This window comes from Mesocricetus auratus, unplaced genomic scaffold (assembly GCF_017639785.1).
Source record: "Mesocricetus auratus isolate SY011 unplaced genomic scaffold, BCM_Maur_2.0 Super-Scaffold_100007, whole genome shotgun sequence".
In the NCBI taxonomy this organism is placed as follows: domain Eukaryota; kingdom Metazoa; phylum Chordata; class Mammalia; order Rodentia; family Cricetidae; genus Mesocricetus; species Mesocricetus auratus.
This window is the reverse complement of record NW_024429191.1, coordinates 46,722,799-46,744,903: the sequence shown is the minus strand read 5'-3', so window position 1 is coordinate 46,744,903 and position 22,105 is coordinate 46,722,799. Positions and strand designations below refer to the sequence as shown.

Below are 22,105 nucleotides of genomic sequence, written 5' to 3'. Positions count from 1 at the left end.
AGGTACTAGTTGTTCATCTTACATTTTACTTTATTTCTTTTTTCATAAAGAGAGATGAGTGGCAGCCACAGCAAGTACTTGTGTTAAGTCTGAGTAATGGGTACACAGGTGTTTGTCCTGTTATTTCATATAATTTACACCAAACTAATATTATAATAGAAAATCTAAAATGAAATAGAACAAGCCATTGAAGAGGAAGAATCAGGTGGATTCTGTCTGAATTCTTGCAGTCTGTACTTAAGCCTCTTGTTCTAATTTTCCGTCTTTTCTTCCACATGGTGGTATAGAAGACCTTCCCTTGTTGCATGGGACAATTCAAATCACCCTGGCTCTTTGTGCCTTGCCTTTCTGAGGCAATGCCACTAAAGAGAGCAACAGATACTATTGGTCATCCACAGGGGTCTTTGACATGTCCTTTAATCGTTAGAAAACTGAACAATTTTCCAGTCTGCCCTTTCTTGCCCACTGCACCCAAGATCCAAGATTTTTTGTGACTGTCAGTCCCACCTGTGTTACCCATCAAGGAGTCTGTACGCGTGCCCTTTGTCTGTGTTTAAGGCGTCAAAATGCTTCAGGAGCAAACCTGATTCCAGCCTCATTTTCCAGGCTTGCTATCTTTTTTTCTGGCTCCATAGACACCCTTCTCAGAGGAGCTACCAGCTGTGGTTCCCAGGAGCTCAAAGAAGCACAGCTATCATCAGCTCTGGAAGACGTGGGCCAAACTGATTCCCAGGGAGGGGATGGACTTGAGGGCCAAATCACCAGTTGTGCTGAAACCATTGACTCCCTCTTGCCTGTCTTTACCTGTGAACCTTGCTTATTCTTATCCAGTCATCTCCTGACAGCTGTGCCCATCTTGGCACCTGGAAAGAGGGCCACAGGACTCTTTCTCCTGAGTTCCCTGACTCCTGGTGGGGAAGGTCGCTGAGAGCCAGGTTGGGTTCTAATGACAGATGGGCTCCTTGTGCAGAACATACGATGCCTGCTCATTGCCTTGTCTGCTGATGTAGATTCTGGCTGTGGGCCAGTTCTCCAAGCACTGACCCCAGCTGGAATTCCAAATTCTTGATGCAGTAGAAATGGCACAGTGCCTATGACATTGTAGACACCTGATAAAATTCACTGATGGGTTAAGCAAGGACAGAGAGCTTCCAGGTTAAAATGGCCAGTGGTTTGTTTTTTTGTACCTACATCCTGGTTGTCTCTGAGACAGGGCCACTGAGCTTTTTGCTACCAAAGTCACACATACTCCAAGTCATTTATTTATTCCATGAAGACCCACCCCCTAGTAGCCCATTCAGCTATGAACTCATCAATTAGCCCATTGACAACAAAGTTGGTGCCCTCATGATCCAAGCATTTCCAATAGTGCCCCTAGGTGGGGACCAGTTCATTTTTTTTTCTTTTCTTCCCCTGAGCTACCTTGATTAATGGCACCAGGCCTTGCTTCTCTTCCTATCTTTAAAATCTAAGTAGTATTTATTGCTGCCAATTGAACAGTGATAGGTGTGTTACACAAGTCACCACCAAGTTGACTTAGGTTGGTGTGGTCGCCCTCCAACTAATCTTGGTATTTCTTTTTTTTTAAATGTTTTTATTTAAATTAGAAACATGCATGCTTCAAATATCAATCCCAGCTCCCTCTCCCACTCCTCCTCCCTTGTCCCTCCACCAGCCCCCAGCCCCAGCCCAATCCCCACAGCATTCCCCAGGGAGGGTGAGGCCCTCCTTGGGGGGATCTCCAGAGTCTGTCATTTCATCCAGGGCAGGACCTAGGCTCTTCCCCTTGTGTCCAGGCTGAGAGAGCATCCCTCTGTGTGGAATGGGCTCCCAGAGTTCATTTGTACACCATGGTAAACATTGTTCTACTACCCAAGGCCTCAGAGATTTCTGTGGCCTTCTCAATGACACTACATTCATGGAGTCTGGATCAGTCCCCTGTTGGCCTCTTAGCCATCAGTCTGGGGTTCAAGAGTTCCCTCTTGTCCAGTCAGCTGTCTTTGTGGGTTTCACCAGCATGGTCTTGACCCCTTTGCTCATCACTCCTCCATCTGTGTCACTGGGTTTAGGGGGTCAGTTCAGTGTTTAGCTGTGAGTATCTGTCTCTGCTTCCATCAGTCACTGGATGAAGGTTCTAGGATGGCATATAAGGTAGTCATCAACCTTATCATCAGGTAGGGGCTATTAATGTAGTCTCTCCGCTATTGCTTAGTTTTCCAGTTGGTGTTATCCTTGTAGATCTCTGTAAATCCCACTAGTGTCAGCTCTCTCCTCAAAGCTGTAATGACTACATCTATTATGGTAATTGTCATCTTGGTCGACTCTATTTTTACCCCGACTCAACCTTCCTGCTCCCCCATGTCTTCTTCTCCCCTCCTCTTCTACCCCTTTCTTTTTCCTGGTTCCCTCTCCCCTCCCCCAATGTTCCCAATCTGCTCAGGAGATCTTGCCTCATTCCACTTCTCTGGGGTATAGTGTATATCTCTTGGGAACCTCCCTGTTTCCCAGACTCACTGGCCCTGGAATTGTAGGCTGACACTCCACTGATCCATGTCTAAAATCCATACATGAGTGAGTACAAACCATGTTTGTCTTTTTGTGACTGGGTTACCTCACTCAGGATGGGGACCTACATTTAACACAAATGTAAAATGATCACTTTTACAACTAAACCAAGCCAGGCAGATTTTCTGGTGTAGAGTTCATGTTCTAAATCATGACCATATTATTTCCCATGAAATTATATTTTAGAAGGCTATTTGGTGTATGTGTGTATATATATTTAGCTTTACACAGACACACATATGCAATTATATATGTATACACAAACAATTGTCAGTCACTAATTTAGATGTTGGAGATAATAAGATTCATGATCGATAAGAGGGAACATATATATAAAGAGATAATCTTAATACACTGAAGACTTAAAATGTGGCAGTTTCTGTGTTTTGGTGAAGAGAGATGGCATGCATTTGTTTCTTGACCAGCAATAGGGTCACCCTGGGCTGAATGTTTGGGTCCTGAAAGTGCCTTATGTGGTACACATATAATTTAGTTATGTTTCTCTTTGTGTGCTATGCTTGAATGAAGCTGGCATTTGTCCTTTTTAGAAAGGACTTGACTGTGGACTTCGGGCTGGCTTCAAACTCATGATCCTCCTGTCTCAGTGCAGAGATTATAGGCATGTACCACCACACCAGGTGTACAAGCAACATTTTAAGATTTTAAAAGAAAGCAAGTGCCTTTGGAGCTCAAGGACCTGTTTTGACTTGCGCTTCAGAGGCTGAAGGCCTCTGCCCCAACAGTTACATCAGCTCCTGGCACCTTGACATCAGTATTGACTCCCGGGGCTCACTTCTTCCTTGTCTTCATCAGTTGTCATCTCCTCGTATCTACCCAATAGACAAGCGTCTTTTGGGGAACATTTCTGAGGATTTCCTTTTCTCTGGGACCAGCTTAGACTTGACTTCATGGAGTCATACAGGATCTTCCTGCACACACATGCAGGGAGATGGACCCTATGAAAGAAGCCACATGCTGCAAAGGGAAGAGGCTACCGGGTATCAGTCTTTCTGTGCTAGGAGGGCAAAGAGCCTGGAGGATGCCCATGCTCATCTCCGAGATGAGAGATGCTGGATCCTAAACATACAACAAAACATGGGACCAATGATTGTCAGACAGATGCTCAACTTGATCCTTAAACACAAAGAAATTAGGTGGTCTCTCCACCCCCAACTTTACCCTTTGATAGTATAACTTAATTTCAGCACAAACTAATTAATGTTTTATTGCATACATATAGTCCTTTTCAGAAATATATTTACAAAGCACATAAATGCAAGTAATAAAAAAAAAAAGACTGAGGGGCTGGGGAGATGGCTTAGCAGGCAAAGGTGTTTGTCACCAAACCTGGGGGCCTGTGTTTCATCCCCAAGATCCACATGGTAGAAGGAGAGAACTAACTCTGTAAATTATCCTTTGACCTCCACCCATGAACTGTGGCACATGCACGAGTGTGCGCACACACATGCATACACACCACACATGCGTGCGCGTGCCCACACACACACACACACACACTAAATACATGAAGAAATAAATGTAATTTTTTAAAAAATGACTCTGAACTAGGACATATTTAAGGTTCTTGGAATTTTGCAGTCCATGGTCCCTCTACAGCCTGTGGCTTAATCTCATGCCAGTTTAAAACAAGACCTAGATTGATGCAGGATCGTAACTGAACACCAGGAAGTCCTGAGCACAGCGCCACCTCCCACGAGGTCTGCATGCTTGGCGGGGTTTATTTTTAGATGCAAGAATGCCTGGTGATTTAACTTAAGCAGGACAATCCAAACATTTGTTCCATTTCACTGTGATAAGATGTCATTCCATTTCTTTCTATCATTTCACCATCCTTCCAAACTGGCTTCATTGTAAGTAGACATTATGAGTTGTCTCCTGAGGTCTGAGATTAAAAACCTGTGTCCTCACACCTGGTGAAGAATATTTTTAGGCTACTTTAACATTTCTGTCTTCCTAATGAAAATCAGAAAGCATAGTATATCCACATATTTCATGTGTCAACCAGAGAAAAATGTTCCAGATTTGTCTGCCACTAAATCTGTGCTGGTAACATATTCCACATCTGCTGTAAGGGATGGGGAGCCTTTTCCACCATCTTCTTTTCCCCTTAATACTTCCATGATTCTGCTTCCTTTGGGAGACTTATTAAACTCAGAGTCAGGGAAGCCTATGATGCTACTTTATACTAGAGTGTCAATAGTTGATATCTTCTGTAGACACTATCTCCTCTAAAGATACTGGCATTGTGGAGGTACGAGAGGCCGAATCCAGAGGCGGATACTGGAAGGTTTGTCTAGACCACAGTCTTCTGAACCCCACTCCAGAGATGTTCACTGTGGTGACAAGTGTATGGCTCATCTGCATGTGCAGCACTGGCTAGCACACGGACACTTTGCCCCCTGTACCTGGGGGATGGTGCCCAGGAACATTCACAAAGACTTGTCCCACAGGGCGGGGAGCAGCTCCTGTTGGCCATATCTGCTGTGAAGCTTCAGACTGTGGGATGTTGTGCTGAGAGTATGGACCGCATTTCTGTGTCCTTGGCTTCTCTGCGTAGTTGGTAGTGTATCTGCTCATGGTCGCCACTGACACAGCCATACAGAGGGCGAACGATCCCCAGGCGAGGCTGTAACAGAAGGCACAGTTAGGAAAGGCCTGAAATGGGATTTCAGGGCTGTCCTGGGGATGACCACCTCTCTGGTGGGGGTAGGGAGACATTGCTGTTATCTAGGGAGATGCTGCTTTGTGTCTTTAGGCACCTCTTGGGAGATTTGTGTCTTTAGGCACCTCTTGGGAGATTTCCCTTCACTGGGTAGATTTGTTGTTGGAGAAAATTATTAAATCCTAAGAAAGGGAAAGGTAGGAGACTGCAGTGTTTACAGGGAAGAATGACTTCAAGAGCTCATTGTACTCTCCATGGGCTCCCTGAGAGAGAGTGTTGGAGCAACAGTAGGGAGGAGACATGAAGGGATGGCAGGCAGTTGTGAGGAGTGACTGGTCCATATAAGACAGGAGCAACACAATATTTAGGGGGAAGGGTTCCCAGAAGAGCATAGTTTTAGTCTCTAAAGACACGGGCACAAAGAGTCCAGACTCAGAGATAGGAGGATGTGTGGGGGACAGAGGGAACCCTGGTCTGAAAACAGGGCTTGTATGAAAAGGCGGCTGTGGAGCAAATGCTGTCTTGCTCTTTTCTCATGCCTAACCTTAGGATTAAGGTTAGAAGACAAGCAGAGGGCATTTACCCCCAGAAAATGAAACAAAAGCAGAAAGAGACTAGATAAGGAAAGAAAAAGGACCTTTGGATAATTTGCCCCAGTGACCCAGCTAGGAAGAATTCTAAGAGAACTGAAAACCAAGGAGAAGAAATAGCGAAAGAAATAACCCAGGAAAAGTTCCCTGAAGTGTGGGATACAAGATAAGCAGCTTGCCAAGCACATGAAAGTAGGAGGAATGTGATGGAATGAACAACCCACCAGGGGACATCCTGACCCTTGCCAAGAAAGCAGTAGACTAGGAGTCAGAATGGTGTTGAATCCTTGACAGAAACAATACATGTAGAATGAAAACAGAACTGTGCCTTAAAAATTCCGAGGGAAAAACGATTTTCAACAGACTTTTGGACTTTATTTTATTTTTTGGCCATGTGATCAAGCACAGAGTACCAAATAAGCATGTTCTGGATATGCAAGGACTAAAATAGCCACTCTCTCTCTCTGCTGATCCTTCAAGTGTTCATAATACTGGCAACATGGCCTCAGAACCCAGAGCACTAGTTAGGTTGGAAGCCACTCCAGAGACCTAGGTGGAAGTAAGAGTGTCCAGAGTCCCAGTCGTAAAAATCAACATCTTCAGACTGGGGAGACCAAAGCTGAGAAGGGTTTTTCAAACAGGTGCATCATGAAGATTAATGGCAGGATTAGGAAGTAGATGCCAAAAATGTGTTTTACAGACAGGAAAATAACTGTCAGTACCAAATGAAAATACAAAGACAATTCTCCAAGCAAAGATTTTATTTGGCACAAATAACAAATAAAAGTGCAATCTGGGACACCTGGACTGACAAGCGCAGCCTCTGGCATTTCTGGAGAACAAAGGACATGGTTGGTTATTGAAAAAGAGAAGTGGATAAGCTGTCTTGTGTCCATTAGAAGCTGGGAAACGATGATTGACTAGTGTCAGTAGTTTCTAGGTAATATTTGTAATCTTGGTGGTACATCTTGATCCTTCTGATTTGGGGTCAAGCTTATACCGCATGCAATGTGTTGGGGTTATTGTTCAAGTGGTTGACTCTCCCTATGTCTCTAGCTGTCTTGGTGTAACTCACAGTAAACTTCTGCCTGGAAGTTTTACTACTATTTTTTTTAAAACTTCCAGATATCAGGAGAATTATGAGTGAGTGTTCTCAGTATATGACTTTCTTTGGCTCTATTTTGTCAGGTTTTGACACAAGTGACTCCATTTGAAGTTGGCAACTTTATCCCAGCATTAGAGGTTATTGTGTGGAATGAAAATGTGAGTATAAGCACACGGGTTTTTAAGATACAGTATGTTTGGGGCTCATGAAGCAGGTCAGCAATAAAGCACTTGCCTAGCATGTGTGAGTCCCTTGGTTTGAGCTCCACTACTGCAAAACCAAGGATTTACAAAGAAATCCCCTGTGGTCTTGCATGAAATGACTGAATCTTCCCAACAGAAATAGAAGCTAGGTCTAGAAGGGTTAAGCACAGGAAAAATCTCTTCAATCTGTTTAAAAATCTAGACTTTACCATTTGTCAAGTATTTCCTAAATGCAACATCTTTATTCTCCACAGCCTGGTAGAAAGGCCTTATTGCTGAAGACAAAACTTATATATGCCATTGTAGATGGAAGAATCAAGATGATGCTCAGCTAGAAGCTTCACACCTACTGACTAACATTTCATGGAACCTTAAGGTACTTTGTATGTTATCAGAGGAGAAAGATAATCTCCAGTATCATCCAGCTACAAACCCTCAACCTCCTACAGTTACTTTAAGACATAATGATGTAGTAGTGGCACAGATGTTTTAGGAGTAACCAACCACTCTTTAAAATTGGATTTAAGCTCCACTCTTTAAGATGGAATCCATACCTAAACGTGGAAAGAACCTGAGACTAGTTAGGTCATGGGCCCTAGGGGTAAACCTACTACTATTATTCTATAAAAGGAACACAGCAATTAAGTGACTTCCAATGATATCAATAAACCCTCATCAAGGAAACTTCTTGCAGTAGATGGTAATTAACACAGAGACCCACACTGGACAATGTGCAGAGAGTGAAAGACTTTGGAGCACTCCTCCTTAAATGAACACACTCACACAGACATACATGCAGGCAAAACACCAATGCACCCAAAATTAAAAAAATAAAAACTGAATAAAATAAATTATGAAAAACTAAAAAAAGTCAAACTAAGTGATTGTTCTCAGTAAGCTGAGAAGATTGGATTATAGAAAGGTTATAATATCAATCAAGAGTCACAAAAGTGGCAGGTACCAGTCCTATGACAATGTCTATTTTCCTACAAAAAATATGTTCATCTCTTCTGGTCCACCAGAGCTTGAGCAGGGTAACCAAGCAACTTACCAATAGGACCAGCCATAGTCCCATGTCTGAGGCCGCCAATCTTCTGGACCCAGGTTCACGGTGATTTGAAAACTAGTTGTGTACATCATGTGGGCCACCATTCCCAGGAGCCCTGTATAAGTAAAGTTTTGTGAGCTACAGATTATAACACAACATAGTGGAAAACCTGCTCTACCCTGCATGTGCTGAATGCTGGGAGCACTGTAGCATTCACAGACCCTAATTCCGTATCTGCACTTACACAACCTTAAACACTCCACCTGATATCTCATTCCTACAGTAGAAACTAAAGGGACACCTAGGAGCAGGCCTGATCATAACCAAGAGGAATAAAGTAGGGCACTAGAGAGATGTCTCAGTAGTTAAGAGCTCTGGTTCCTCTTCCAAAGGTCCTGAGTTCCATTCCCAGCAACCACATGGTGGCTCACAACTTTCTGTAATGAGATCTGGTGCCTTCTTCTGGCCTTCAGGCATACATGCAGGCAGGATATATAATATATAATAAATCTTAATAAAAAAGAGGAACATAGTAAATACTGGGGCTTGAGCAGGGATCGCCACACATCCATGACCCTGCTCTTTGCTATTGAAGACCTAGCAACTGGATTTTATCTCTCTATTTACTGATGTTAGGACCTGGGCAAGATGTGTTATGTTCATCAAACTTAGGAATGATGCACAAATTGTATTGATACACATTAATAAAACTTTGTGTGTCTGTCTGGAGACTGGAAGAAAGCCATATATACAGTGTTCTATCTTGGTGGAGACATTAACTTTAAGTATCTTAGAAGGACAAATTAAATTGCTCAGAGAACAGAGGTAGCATTAAAAAATAAAAGAGTTCTTTGTGGAACATCTATACCAAACCTTGCTAAATAATTTTTAAGATACTGAAATGCGTAGGTACATTCCTATTTTGTCTTCCACCAGAGCTTAGCTATGACCATTAACTTACTGAAGTTAAGTAACTCTGGGAGAGTTACTTAATACATACTTGCTTATATACAGGTATTAAGTATCAGAGGTCTGACTTCAGGAGGATTCCTCTGTGGACTCATTTAGCCTAACCTCTCTGCTAAGTGAGGTCATCACTGTTCCCAGCACCAGTGTAGCCTTTTCCCTGCCTGTGACACAAACAGGTAAGTGATTCTCTCTATCTGTGCCCATCCTTTTTTCTTTTCAACACTATTCTGCCCAATGGAATCAGTCCAGTGGCTTATCCAGAAGACCAGCTGTCTTATTGAGCTGGCTAGTGACTGGAGGGAGCCAGTCACCCTATTCTCTGGCTTGAATCATCACATCCTCTCTGGAATGGACCGGGGGAAATTGCTCCTGCTGGAAAATACCTGCAAGAACCATTAGGATAGCCACTGAGGCATCGACCTTGAGCCAGTTGCATCTGGAATGGTAACAACACACACTCAAGCCCAGGAAGATGGCACCTGTCAGTATCAGGAAGATATCCAAGACTTCAGCCCCAATGGAGAGCCACAAAACACCTATGAACAGAAAGGACAGAAGCACTGGACATTCAGAACCCATAACTGGAAGGTTTGATCCTTTGGTTTCATTACTAATGCACTTTCTGTTCTTATAATAAAACACTGGAGGCGAGGTATTTTGTAAACAAAAAGGTCTCACCATTCAGTTCAGTTTTGGGCGCTGTAAAGTCCAAACAACATGGGCCTGGTTCTTGCAAAACTGTCCTAGCTATCTTACACCATGATCTGGGATCATGCATGAAAAGGAGAAATCCAGGCTGACATGAAGCCAGAGGGACAGGAGAGAGGCCAGGAGAGGCCAGGCTTATTATTTCATGACACTCTTCTGTGGGAACTAACTCAGTATTGCAAATGCTGACTACTTCTGAGCAGTACTCCAAAGACCTTAAACCTCCCTTGGTCTCCACCCCTGAAGGTTCCTCACCACCTCTCAGTAGCTCTGCCCTGAGGACCAAGCTTCCAGGATGAGTACTCCCTGTGGACACAAGTAAGTGGTGGTGGTGCCAAGACACCTTGCTACAGCAAGCCTTCATTATGAAAACCAAAGGCACCTTTGTTGAGTCTTAGGAAGTTATCAGCCAAGGGGATCCTAGGGCCTCAGGGAAGGTATAAAGACTGCCCACAGGTGGGAGGGAAACATAAGCAAAACCCTGGTATAGGGCTGCAAGAGACTCTGGGATATCCACTCCTCAGATTAAGAGTTACCATGCACAATACAGAGAAACCCTGTCTCGTAAAAACCAAAAAAAAAAAAAAAAAAAAAAAGAGTTACCATGCTATTTTTTTATTGCAATGGAGACATTGTCTCTGCCCTTTACAGAAAATACACAGGGGTTGGCAAGATGGCTCTGTGGCTAAGAGCACTTGCTGCTCTTGCAGATGACTGGTGTTCAGTTTCCGGCACCCGAGTCTGGTGATTCACAATCACCTGTAACTACATCTCCCGTTGATCCCCATTCCCCTTCTGGCCCTGCAGGCACCTGCCAAGAGGTGCATAGATTCACACACATCCCCAACACACAAATCAAAAATGGAACCTTTTCTAGGAGATGCACAAACTTCGGAAGAGACTGAACATTAAAGAGCCTTGGGTCAGCTCCAATTCTACCAGCATCCCTTGTTTCCATGCAAGCTGCGTGTACACCCCTGCTGGGACCCACGCTGGGGCTGTATTGGATGTGGGTGGAGAAGACTGGATAGAGGGAACAGAAGGGAAACGGAAGCTTTTATAAAAGTCGGGTGATGGGGGAGAGGAACACCTAAGACTGACACGATCCTCTCTGCAGTTTCATAAAGCGTCCGGTCCGTCTGGGAGAGCAGAGACCAAGAAAGCAAGCACAAACTCAGTGGATAGTGGAGAGAAGAAAACACAGGTAAGGCAAGGTGTTCCAGAGCACCCGTCTTCCCAACTCTGCCTTCACTTTCCCTGAAGAGCTTGAGGTTGGCCACCACGGGGATATTTATGGTTTGGGAAGCTGCAGACTCCACCAGTCAGTGTCCTGTCACCCCGAGAAGCTGACTACCACCTTCCAGCACATCACAGTTATAAGGCACACAAATGGAGCCTGGGCGGATGTCACGGGAAAAACCATACCCAGCCCTCTCATCCTTCCCCCGTATTCCATAAAACGTTAAGAGCCATTCAAATGGGGAGGGACCCTGGCTGAAAGCACAATGTTTACTTACCTTGTCCCTCGGTGGGCACTATCCCTCGGAAGCACCTGCACCGCTCGCCTAGAAGACAAGGAGAACACAGCCAAGCACCGTCCCACAAACGGACAAATAGATAACAAAAATGCGCCGTGTGTATACAATTCTGTTCGGCTGTAAAGAAAAACGAATTTGGAGAGAATTGGGTGGAATCGGAAAACCCAGACCCAGAAAGACAGGCACCAAATATTTTTCCCAGGCGTATTCTAGTATGTTGCCCCAATGTGTGCATGTCTGGGTGGAAACAAACATTAGCAAAAACAGGAACTAGGAAGGATCCCTCGTGGCTGGGGCAGGGGCAGTCAAAGAGGCTCTAATGGTGGGAGAGTGGAAACAGAGCAACATGGAGGTGAGAAGGTAGAGCGAGGAAGGGGGACAGGCCGAGGAGTGGGGACAGAAGGAGGTCAGTAGTGACAGCAGCAAAAGACGATGGGTAACATGTGGAGTTCAGTCCCCAAGGTGTAGCTTCCATGACTAGCTCTACCCCCACAGGAAGTCTCCGGATTCCTCTGAGCCATGTTTTCTTTGTCTCAAACTGAGTCTAAGTAAAGTCTTCAGTAAAATAGTTGTGAGAACGTGCTGCAGATTGCTGAGTGCCTTTTCATGTTTAATTATTACTAGGTTCCACCTCTGAAAAACCCTCCTGGGGACCAGGGTCAGCACATGAACCTTGGGGACACCCTCAGACCACATCCCAAGCACATGAAAGTAGTGAGTGTCCTTAGTCTGAGGAGAGCCATCTTTTCTAAAAGTTATGGAAGAGAAGCCAGGAGCGGAGCAGGGACAGGGACAGGGGCAGGGGCAGGGGAAACCAGGAGGCGGACAGGGGCCCGGCAGGGGCCGGGCACAGAGCACCAGAAGGCCAGCTGAACAGATTAAGAGAATTCCCAATAGCTTAGAAGGGCAAGTTTAGCTGGGCCCAGAGAGCTAGACCCGAGTGACCCCTTGATTAATGTGAATCCTCAGAAACGGTGTTCCTTCTGAACAAAGCCAGCAGGATTAAGAAGAAAAATCTTTACAAATCCCATGAAGCCAGAGAGGCGGGTGTTACATAGCTTGGCAGGGTTTGGGCGGCCAAGAGGCAGGGCAAGCCAGCTGTAGGAGAATGCATACAAGCCCTGGGTGCTTGACTCTGCCATTCTGCCCTTGAATCAAGGCTCCAGTGCTACCCACACACCCCGTCTGAATGCTCTGAGTCTAGCAGAACAGCTCAGGGTCTACTCAAGCAAGCATCATTGATTTGGAGATTTGCCTCTACTGGGAGCTTTCTTTGCAGACCTCCATTTCAGAATGTGGAGAGAGGTGTGGACTCCCCTTTTAAAGCAACGAAGGGGCCACTTCCTAGGAAAAGAGCTGATTCAGATAGGAAACCTTTTTCTCAGTCAAGTCTCATGATGCAAAACTGGGGTGTTGCCCACCACTCAAGTCCCTTGTCTGCACTTGGTTAGGAACATCTTGGGATCAGAGTCCTTAATGCCCATCATTGAGCCCATTCTACCCCTTCCAAACTTTCAACTATTTGTACTATTTTCTGTTCATGTTTGTCCTTACCCTCTCTCGCTCACGCCCCTCATTCCTCAGGTGCTTGTGCTGCTAGCCCATAGTCAGTGGCTGGGTGCTATGTTCTAGACTTCATCATAAACATGACTTCGTAGGCCTGTGTAAAGCTCCCAACAGATTTTTTTTGATCGGGAGATAGAAAACTCAGATTAACTTCCTTCGCAAAAGAAAAGGATCCGTCTGTAGTGAGCTCCCAAGAAGACCTGACCCCAATGCTGAGCTGAACTCTAAGGGATGACCTCTTGGTCAAGGCCTTAGAAATTCAAGGTCACTGGCAATCCCAGCTTTTTCACCTACTTCTGGTACCACCTCCTGTGAGCTATTTGCATTTGCAACTTCTAATACATAGCTTTTGTCTTGTTTTTATATTTTGAGACAGGGTTTCTCTGTATAACACCACAGCTGTCTTGTAACTCACTCTGTAGACGAGGCTGGCCTCGAACTCCCAGGGATCTGCTTGCCTCTGCCTCCCGAGTGCTAGGATTAAAGGCATGCGCCACCAAACTGGCCAATCTAGTTTTGACTTAGCCTCTAATGTTTGGTGTTAATGAATCTCTATCAAATCAAAACTGAACACTAAACCTTTTGCTTTAGGTATATCCTACAAAACATGGAGGTAATGATGTGTCTTCAGATGGTGAAAATTTTTTTCTGGGAAGATGTCTTGTTTCTATTGTAATAAGACAGTGGAAATGTGGTAACATTTAGAAACCCTAACTTTCTTATACTGAGAAGTATTGGGAATGTGAGCAGAGGAGTTTTAGATGGATGGGCAAAAAGCATTCATGGTAGTTATTAGATTGTGGGGTAACAGTAGAAGTCAGAGTGAAGAATGAGGGGTCCAAGTTCATCAGTCTCTAACTCTGCAATCTTCAATGGGGTGCATGCACTTCTGCAGCACAGTTACTGTAATTCTCACATAACTGACATAAATAGATGCAAATACACAAATTTCTGTGCTTAATGAATTTTGGGAAACACTGGGATATACTAATCAGTTTTTTTTAATTGTAGAATTTCCCAGAGATTTTTTTTAACATGGTAATGGACACACTGAGTTTCCAAGAAGAAAATATAATATGTGACAATTTCCAGTCACACAGTTTAAACTCTTCGTTTATTTTCTTCAGAGAGCATCTTTGTGGAACATCTCTGTGGTCATCCAGTGAGGCCCTTGTTGAAGGCTTCTCCCATCCTGAACTCAAGAACAGAGGTGCACAAAGTTGCAAAGGGATCAAGACACACACTGTTAATTTCCACTCAGCATTATGTAGGAATCACCAAGAGTATCAGTCTTCCTTAAAATTCAGTGTGTGTTCCAGATGATGTAGGAAGGTGAAAGTGGCGTGTGTGTATGTGTGTGTGTGTGCTCCCTGGTTTGACAGGAATGCTAAGGGGGCTTCTTCTAGAGGAAGGAGTTAAAAGAGCCTCACACAGTCTTTTAATGTTGCCCCAGATGCCATTTTAGGATGAGGACATTTTCCTGACACACACACACACACACACACACACACACACACACACACACAAGTCTTAGTGATAATTTACACCAGTACCAGCCTAGTGTTGCTGTGACTGAGGGACACACACCACAGAGCATGCAGAAGGCCAGCTGATACGTGCTTCTGGGCCTCCTTAAGGTCCACTTCCTCACTTTCCTTAAGTCCAGCCAAGGCAGTTTTTCTAATAGGGAAATCTATGGGGAATACTTCTCGCAGCACATCCTCCACTGAAGGCCCTTCTCCCTCTGACATCACAAATAAGCATGCCAATGCCAGTGCAATGGCAGTTTATTCCAGTTAGGCCTCTGCCCTGATATAAGGGAGGGACAGCTGCTCCAGGGACATGGAAAGGCCATGTGAGCTCTCATACGTACTGAGACTTCATTCTGTTCCTTGCCAGACTTCTAGTTGGAAATGCCTGGCTTGGCTGCTTCAGCTCCGGCTTATTCATTTCTGTCTGTCCAGAACACCCTGACTCCTGCTCTCCATCTATTAAATTTCTAGATAAGGGGCTTGGAGGGGAAGGAGAGGTCAGCTGATAAAAAAGCATGAGGGTCTGAGTTTAATCCTCAGAACCCAAGTGAAAATGCTGGACATGGCGGTGTCAGCATGAACTCCCAATGCTGGAAAGTGGAGATGGGAGAATCAGGGGTGGACTGCTGGCCAGCCATTCTTGTTTAATTAGTGAGATCAGGGCCAATGGGAGAACCTATCTCAAAACAGGTATCATTCCCAAGGATGACACCTGAGGTTGTGGTCTCCATATATATGTACACACATATAACCCCCCTCAACATGCACATATAAGCAAAACTAAAACATGTGGTGGCTTGGTACAATGACTATCTCCTTTATGAAGCCTTGTCTATACCTAAGTAGCATATTTTTCATTGCCATCATGAATGAGTCTCCATCTTAACCTTTATCACAACCTTCCTCATTTTACTTTTATCTTAGACATCTTCCAGTAGTGTTTTTACCTTTCAGCACTATGGATCCCTCTCTGTTAGTTCCCCTAGCTCTGTGTCAAGCACAGAAATTCTTGTTGATGAATATACTCCATGACATTCCAATTGCCTTCTATCCAGAAGGCTTTTCTGTGTCCTAGAGTGTGCTTCTCTCACGTGGTGTGTCCCATAGTCACCAGGGAAGCAAACTAGAAATATAGATACTCTAAAGATAATTAAGTTGAGTGGAATAGAAATACTAATGTTATGAGAGTGGGAAGAGAAATAGCAATTAGAAACTCAAGGGAAACCAAAAACCCTGTGCAAACAATAAATGGAACCAGAACATGCTTTCTGATGCGAGAATGAGCAACATCTAGTCAAAATTATTGGCTTATTGATTTAAATGAAACAACTACATTACTTTACCAGGAAGATGGCAAATGTTATGTGGGGTAGCCTCATGGAGAATGATAAATTTTATTTATTATAACATTAAATCAATAACTAATGTCTAAAATGAAGATATCCATGTTTGTTCTTCATATAGAAACAGTTTCCCCTGAAGGAAGGCACAAAGAATGTTGGTTTTATAAGCCTTTCAAAATGTGTTACTCTTATCTGTTTGTAAATATTAGCTTAGCTAAAATCAAAACAAAAAAATCAACAAAAAAAACCCTAACCAACCAACCAACCAGCCAAGAGCAGGTTTCTAGATTCCAGTCCAGGTCTATAGAGTTAGAACCTCTGGGGTTGGATCCTGGATGTTTACAAGATCTCAGGGTGAGTCTAATTCATGACATTACACAAAACTGTGGAGATAGATAAAGCTATCCTCAGGAGGGGAACTGACTTGGAAACAAAAGTTCTTAAGCCATTTGCTTGTGGATATATTGTCTGCAGTTCCCAAAGCAAAAACACGACTATCTTGGCCATCCCAGAGGCTGCGGGCTCAATCACATGCCAAGTGTAGCTATGTATGTGTGTGTATGGGGGCACCGAGAGAGTGGACTTTATATCATAGTACTCTGGAAAAAAGAGGATTTGGGAAGTCCCTTTGGTAGTGTCTGTATCAAGCATAGACCTCCAGGCTAAGGTGGGATGTTATTTGTCCCTCAGTGACCCACTCGGATGGGGTTGGAGGTGGTTATGCTCAGAGCACTGTTCCTTGTTGCAGTCTACTTAGTCTGCGAGAATAATTGTTAAACTGCCACAAGTTGGTAAAATAAACATCTATACAAGAAATGTAGTAAGTCTGAGGTCAGAAAATAAGTGGAGACTGCTATGGGTGCCCCTTTTCATTTCAGGGCCTTTGCTTTGAAAACAGAGGAGCACATCTACCCCTGATCATGGGCCATAGGTACTGATCTAACATCAAGGGTTGCCATTCATCCCTCTTCTGTTCTTTGTGAGGGAAAAACATTTTCTGGAAACTGATCGATGTACTAACCCTCCCTTCCATCTTCTCTTTCTTCTTCTCTCAGCATTTACTTGAGAAATCTCCACCTCCAATCAATGAAGTGCAGAAGGTGTTAATGAGGTGGGGCTGGCTGACATGAGTAGAGGCCTGCTCTGTAGATTCTCTGAGGCTCAGTCTCCTGAGCTGAGGGGTGATCTGCTTCGCAGGGCTGTTTCAAGGGCTGCCTGAGATAAAGGTCCAACTTGTTATGAACCGTGATTGCGATTGATCTGGTAGGTGACGTAATGATGCTAAGGGCTGTTTTTTGTTTTGTATTTTTTAAAATATTTTTTTGATTGTGAGCCATCTCTCCAGCCCTTGATTTGTTTTGTTTTTCTAAATAGAACCCTTGTTCCAAGAGTGATGGCTCAGCATAGGGGCTGGAGCCATGGCTCAGTGTTGAAGAGGGCTTGTGGCTCTTGCAGAGAACTTGGGCTTGGTTTCTAAATAAGTCAGGTGTCTCATAACTGCCTGTAACTTTAGAGAGGCTACATACATGCACATGAACACACACACACACACACACACACACACACAGAGACGGGGCGGGGAGGCAGATTTATTTCTGTGAGTTTGAGGACAGCCTGGTCTACATTCCTATCCAGTCAAGGCTATAATGTTAGACCCCATCTCCAGTAACAGCAACAATTTATAAAGTGAGAAAGAAACCGAAACCTTAGGGATCTTAGGGATGCAGCTTAGAGGTGGATGGAGGCCACCTTTGATTCTTGAGAAACTGACAGGCAGTGGCAAGAGGGTGAACACTTGCGCTTAATAAATAGTGTCAGGCACTATTGCAGACACTTCCCATGAATCTACTCACTTCAGCTGTGAGGTTTCTCTAGGAGTTAAGCACGTCCATGGTTCCCATTTTATGGATGAGAAAATTGAGGCTGAGAGGTAAGGGACCCAAGATTCAGCCCCAGGCAATCTGACTCTGGAGCCCCTTCTCAGGGCCATCCTGAACCCATTGACCTGGGGACACATAGACTGCACTCACCTGTGCTGCTGAGGCTTTCCTCACAGGACTGCCAGAGCCCTGCATGGAACCTGTGCAGGATGAACTTGTCGTCCCCTGTCTCCCAGATGTACTGGACAGCCTGGCTAGCATCGTGTCTTCTTCCAGTGCTGCTGTTGGTATGGCTGGAGTGAATGCAGTTCAATCCCCCCAGGAGGTCCTGGCATAGAGGTTTTGTCATCCTTCGGATCCCCTCACACCAGTGGCTGCTGACCATGGCTGTAAGGGAGAATGCAAGGGCCAGGCAGATGGGGACGAGGGTCAGTACCCTCTGCCACCTCGCCCTGTCCATGTCAGAATGAAGCTCCTAGTGCCAGCATGAGTGAGGACCCCCCCCCACTACATCACAGTCTCCATCCCAGCCCTGCCATCTGGCATCCTGACACAGCTTGCTCATGGTCCCCTGAGTATACTCCAGCATATAGCATTTATGTAAGTACTGTGGCCTGAGATATCCTCCCATGAAGAAGCTCAGAGTGGACCTTTCTGTCCTTCCTAGGATGAGTATGTGCAGGGGATACGGGTCCATTTTCTAATTGGTAGTACAATATGCATAATAAAAATCTACTACCTTAACTACTAAGAGTTCGGTGGCATTAAGCATGGTCACACTGTTGTGTAACCTTCACCTCCATCTCCAGAACTCACCTCAGTTTGCAAAATCCAAAATCAAAGCTCTGTCATCATTAAACAACTTTTCATTTTCTCTCTTCCCAGCCTCTGGCAGCCTCCAATTGTCCTTACTGTCTTGATATTCTATAAAAAGCCACATAGAAATGTCACCTTGTTTCTCTATCCACTCTTCAGTTGAGGGGCATCTGGGTTGCTTCCAGGTTCTGGCTACTACAAATAATTTTGCTATGAACATAGTGGAACAGATGTCCTTGTTTAGTTCTGTACCCCATTTTTAAATTGGATTATTTGGTGTTTTGGAGACTAACTTCTTGAGTTCTTTGTAAGTTTTGGAGATCAGCCATCTGTCAGATATGAGGTTGGTGAATATCTTTTTCCATTCTTTGGGCTACCATTTTGTCTTGTTGGCTGTGTCCTTTGCCTTGTAGAAGCTTCTCAGTTTCAGGAGGTCCCATTTATTAATTGTCAATCTCAGTCTGTTCTACTGGTGTTATGTTAAGGAAGCAGTCTCCTATACCAATTCGTTCAATGGTACTTCCTACTTTATCTTCTAAGAGTTTCACTGTGGCTGGATTTACGTTGAGGTCTTTGATCCATTTGGGCTTAAGTTTTGTGCATTGATAGAGATGGATCTATCTGCAGTCTTCTACATGACAGCATCCAGTTATGCCAGCACCATTTGTTGGAGAAAATGTGGTACATTTACACAATGGAGTACTACTCAGTGGAAAAAAACATTGGAATCTTGAAGTTTTCAGGCAAATGGATGGCACTAGAGGAAACCATCCTGAGTGAGGTAACCCAGTCACAAAAAGACAAATATGGTATGTACTCACTCATATAGATTTTAGACATGGAGCAAAGGATTACCATCCTACAATTCCACTGTCAGAGAGTCTGGGAAACAGGAGGACCCTGAGAGAGAGATATGCATGGTACCCCAGAGAAGGGGAATGGGACAGCATCTCCTGAGCAGACTGGGAGCATGGTAGGGTGAGAGGGAGCTGGGAGAAAGAGAGGAAGAGAAGAGGAGGGGAGAGGAGGACATACAGGAGCAGTAAGTTTGAGTCAGAAGCCTGAAATGCTCTCACATATATATATGTATATATATGCATATATATACATATATAGTACATTAGCTTGCAAATAGGTTTCATTATGACATTTTTTCAAATAAAATTTGCATTTCTTGTTTCTTTTTCTACCTTCTTTCCTACCCATTGTCCTCCCGCACTCCCACCCCCAGTCACCCCTTCCTATGCTCATGACAATCTTTTGTGCTCTTCCTCCACTGCCCTAGCTTCTCCCGTTCCCCTCTGGCGGTCTCCCATCTAGTGTCATAGTCCACACCCACCCTCACTAACTTCTATTTGCATACAAATGTAAGCATTAGTAGTTAGGATCTCCATATAAGAGTGAACATACAAGAAATATGGAAACTTGGGGGGAACTTCTGGGCCTATTCCTTGCCCTACACTAGGAAAGAGAGACCGCAGAGGGCTGGTGTTTAGCTCAGGGACTCAGAGAAGCCAGAAGCAGGCCATTTGCCTCAAAGTCTGTGGATCGTGAGAGGGGGGAGGGACATGTACTCAACTGGCTGCAGAAATTATCACCATCCAGGGAACTCAATGGTCTTGGACCATAACTCATATCCTCACGGAAGGGCTCACTGCAGGAGCTGTGATGCCGACAATCCTTAAACCTGTGGGAGGGTAATGCTAGGCTCTGCTCCTTGGTGGGCCTAGAGTAGGCTTGGGAAGGAGTGTGGAGCCTTCCAAGAAGTGTACCTTTTTACGCCTTTTACTGAGGCCTGAGGAATAAAATAAAAACTAAACCAAATGTTTTCAGGATGGGGAAAGAAAGGCAATTAGAAATTCCAGGAAAAGTGAAAATTTACATAAGAAATTCAATAAGCCTGAAGCCAGGAAGGAATGGAGAGACGGAAGAGTCTGTGTGGCTTCGGAAGATTGTGGGCTCCTCATTAAGTGTGGAGCAGCCCTGGAGACGTCCTGATGTAAACGGGCAGTGACATTTGTGTTTGTCTCCTGCCATCTGTTCTTCCCTGTTGTGCTCTGTGCTCTTGGGAGCATGGAACTGCACACTGCTTTCACAGACAGGTTTACCACATTTTGTCACTAGATGGCATCCATCCCAACAGGTAGTAGGTAGGGAAGTTGTACACGCACAGGCCAACGCATGTCCTTTCAGGGGGAAAAAAAACTCAGGAAAAATGCTTTTGAGAAACATTGGAAGAAGTGAGATGGAATATTCGTACAAAGCAGGTGTTTTCGCCCCCACCATGCAACCTAGAAGCTCCCCTTTTATGTGTGTAGAAAACCTTTACAGCCACCTCTCTGTCTCTGTCTCTGTCTCTGTCTCTGTCTCTGTCTCTGTCCCTCCCTCCCTTTCTCCCTCCCCCCTTACACACACACACACACACACACACACACACACACACACACACACACACGCGCGCGCGCGCGCGCACACACACATGCACACACACACACGCTTTCATCCCTCCCTGCCACTTCATCCCATTCTCTGTGGTCCCAAAGAGATGACCACATTGACTCCGGAAATTTACACTCACACAAAAACACATCTCAGAGCCCTTTCCAGACTGATCTTTTTACTATTAAGGTTTGAATGCTTGCCACAGGAGGGTTTGAAGATTTCTAGGGACTTCTATCTAGCGGTGTTCATCCATTTCCCCCCTGAATGTTCAGAATCCACTGGTCCTGATCAGTTAATGGAAATGAGCTATGGTTTGACTTAAATGTGAAAAAAAGGAAGAGGTGGAGGAGGAGAGAAGGGGGAGGGGAGGAGACAGGGAGGGAAGGACAGAAACCTGCTTTTCTTGACTCTTGTCTTTCTGACATTTTGACTATCACCTTATGCTTGGGCCCCCAATTGGAAAAGTTGGGGAGATTGCTGGGAGCCATCCAGACAGAGGTGGGGTGAGGGGGCCCAAGCAGAGCCTTAGAGATGGAGAAGAACCTGCTAGAGAAAGAGTTTGCCCTGAGGCCAGAGAGGTAAAGAATAGCTCCTGATCAGGTAGCTGTGCTCCGGTAACTAGAAGGCCCGGCTCTGGCTGTCTTTAACTTTAACTTGCTATGCAGCCTTACACACACACACACACACACACACACACACACACACACACACACACACACGGACACGGACACGGACACGGACACAGACACACGGACACGGACACACAAACCCTAACCTCTCTGGACCACAATGTTTCTCAGCCCTCAGATGAAGAAGTAATGGTGCCTTGGGAGGAACTGATGGGAAGGTAAAGCATAGGTTAGTAAGTGGTGGGTCATGACTCCCATAAAAGCATCCAGGTGGTCAGAGCATCATTATAGTCAGAACACAACGGCCTGCTCAGAACACGTGGGCAATCGGGAGGTGCCAACCTCTGCGCTTTCTACCCATTGTTTTGCTATTGCGTAGATGTAACTCTCGTCACTGAATGGGCTTTTGCTGCAGACCTTGGGTCTGGAGGAGTTGTCTTTGAGACAGGCAAACTGCTCTTGTTACCTTGGCATAATCAGAGCTCAAA

The 22,105-nt window shown here is 44.8% G+C and overlaps 1 protein-coding gene across 1 annotated transcript; it reads right to left on the bottom strand.

The window, feature by feature from the left end:
- Window positions 1-4,137: 4,137 nt before the first annotated feature.
- Window positions 4,138-18,190, bottom strand: Gsg1l2 (GSG1 like 2). The gene is made up of 5 exons (XM_005067848.2): window positions 17,881-18,190; window positions 11,389-11,436; window positions 9,547-9,699; window positions 8,198-8,309; window positions 4,138-5,212 (listed from the first exon to the last, which is right to left on the bottom strand). The coding sequence occupies exons 1-5, from the start codon at window positions 18,188-18,190 to the stop codon at window positions 4,963-4,965; spliced, it is 873 nt and encodes a 290-aa protein (XP_005067905.1). The 3' UTR covers window positions 4,138-4,962.
- Between the last annotated feature and the right edge of the window lie 3,915 nt (window positions 18,191-22,105).

Bases quoted from the DNA above. Each gene is read 5' to 3' on its own strand.
- Gsg1l2 (XM_005067848.2), bottom strand. From the start codon at position 18,190: ATGGACAGGGCGAGGTGGCAGAGGGTACTGACCCTCGTCCCCATCTGC. The intron at 8,310-9,546 runs GTATTTTCCAGC...TTACTTATACAG, and splicing joins TATCCTAATGGTTCTTGCAG to GGCTCCTGGGAATGGTGGCC. The intron at 5,213-8,197 runs GTAAGTTGCTTG...CTTCTGTTACAG, and splicing joins GACTATGGCTGGTCCTATTG to CCTCGCCTGGGGATCGTTCG.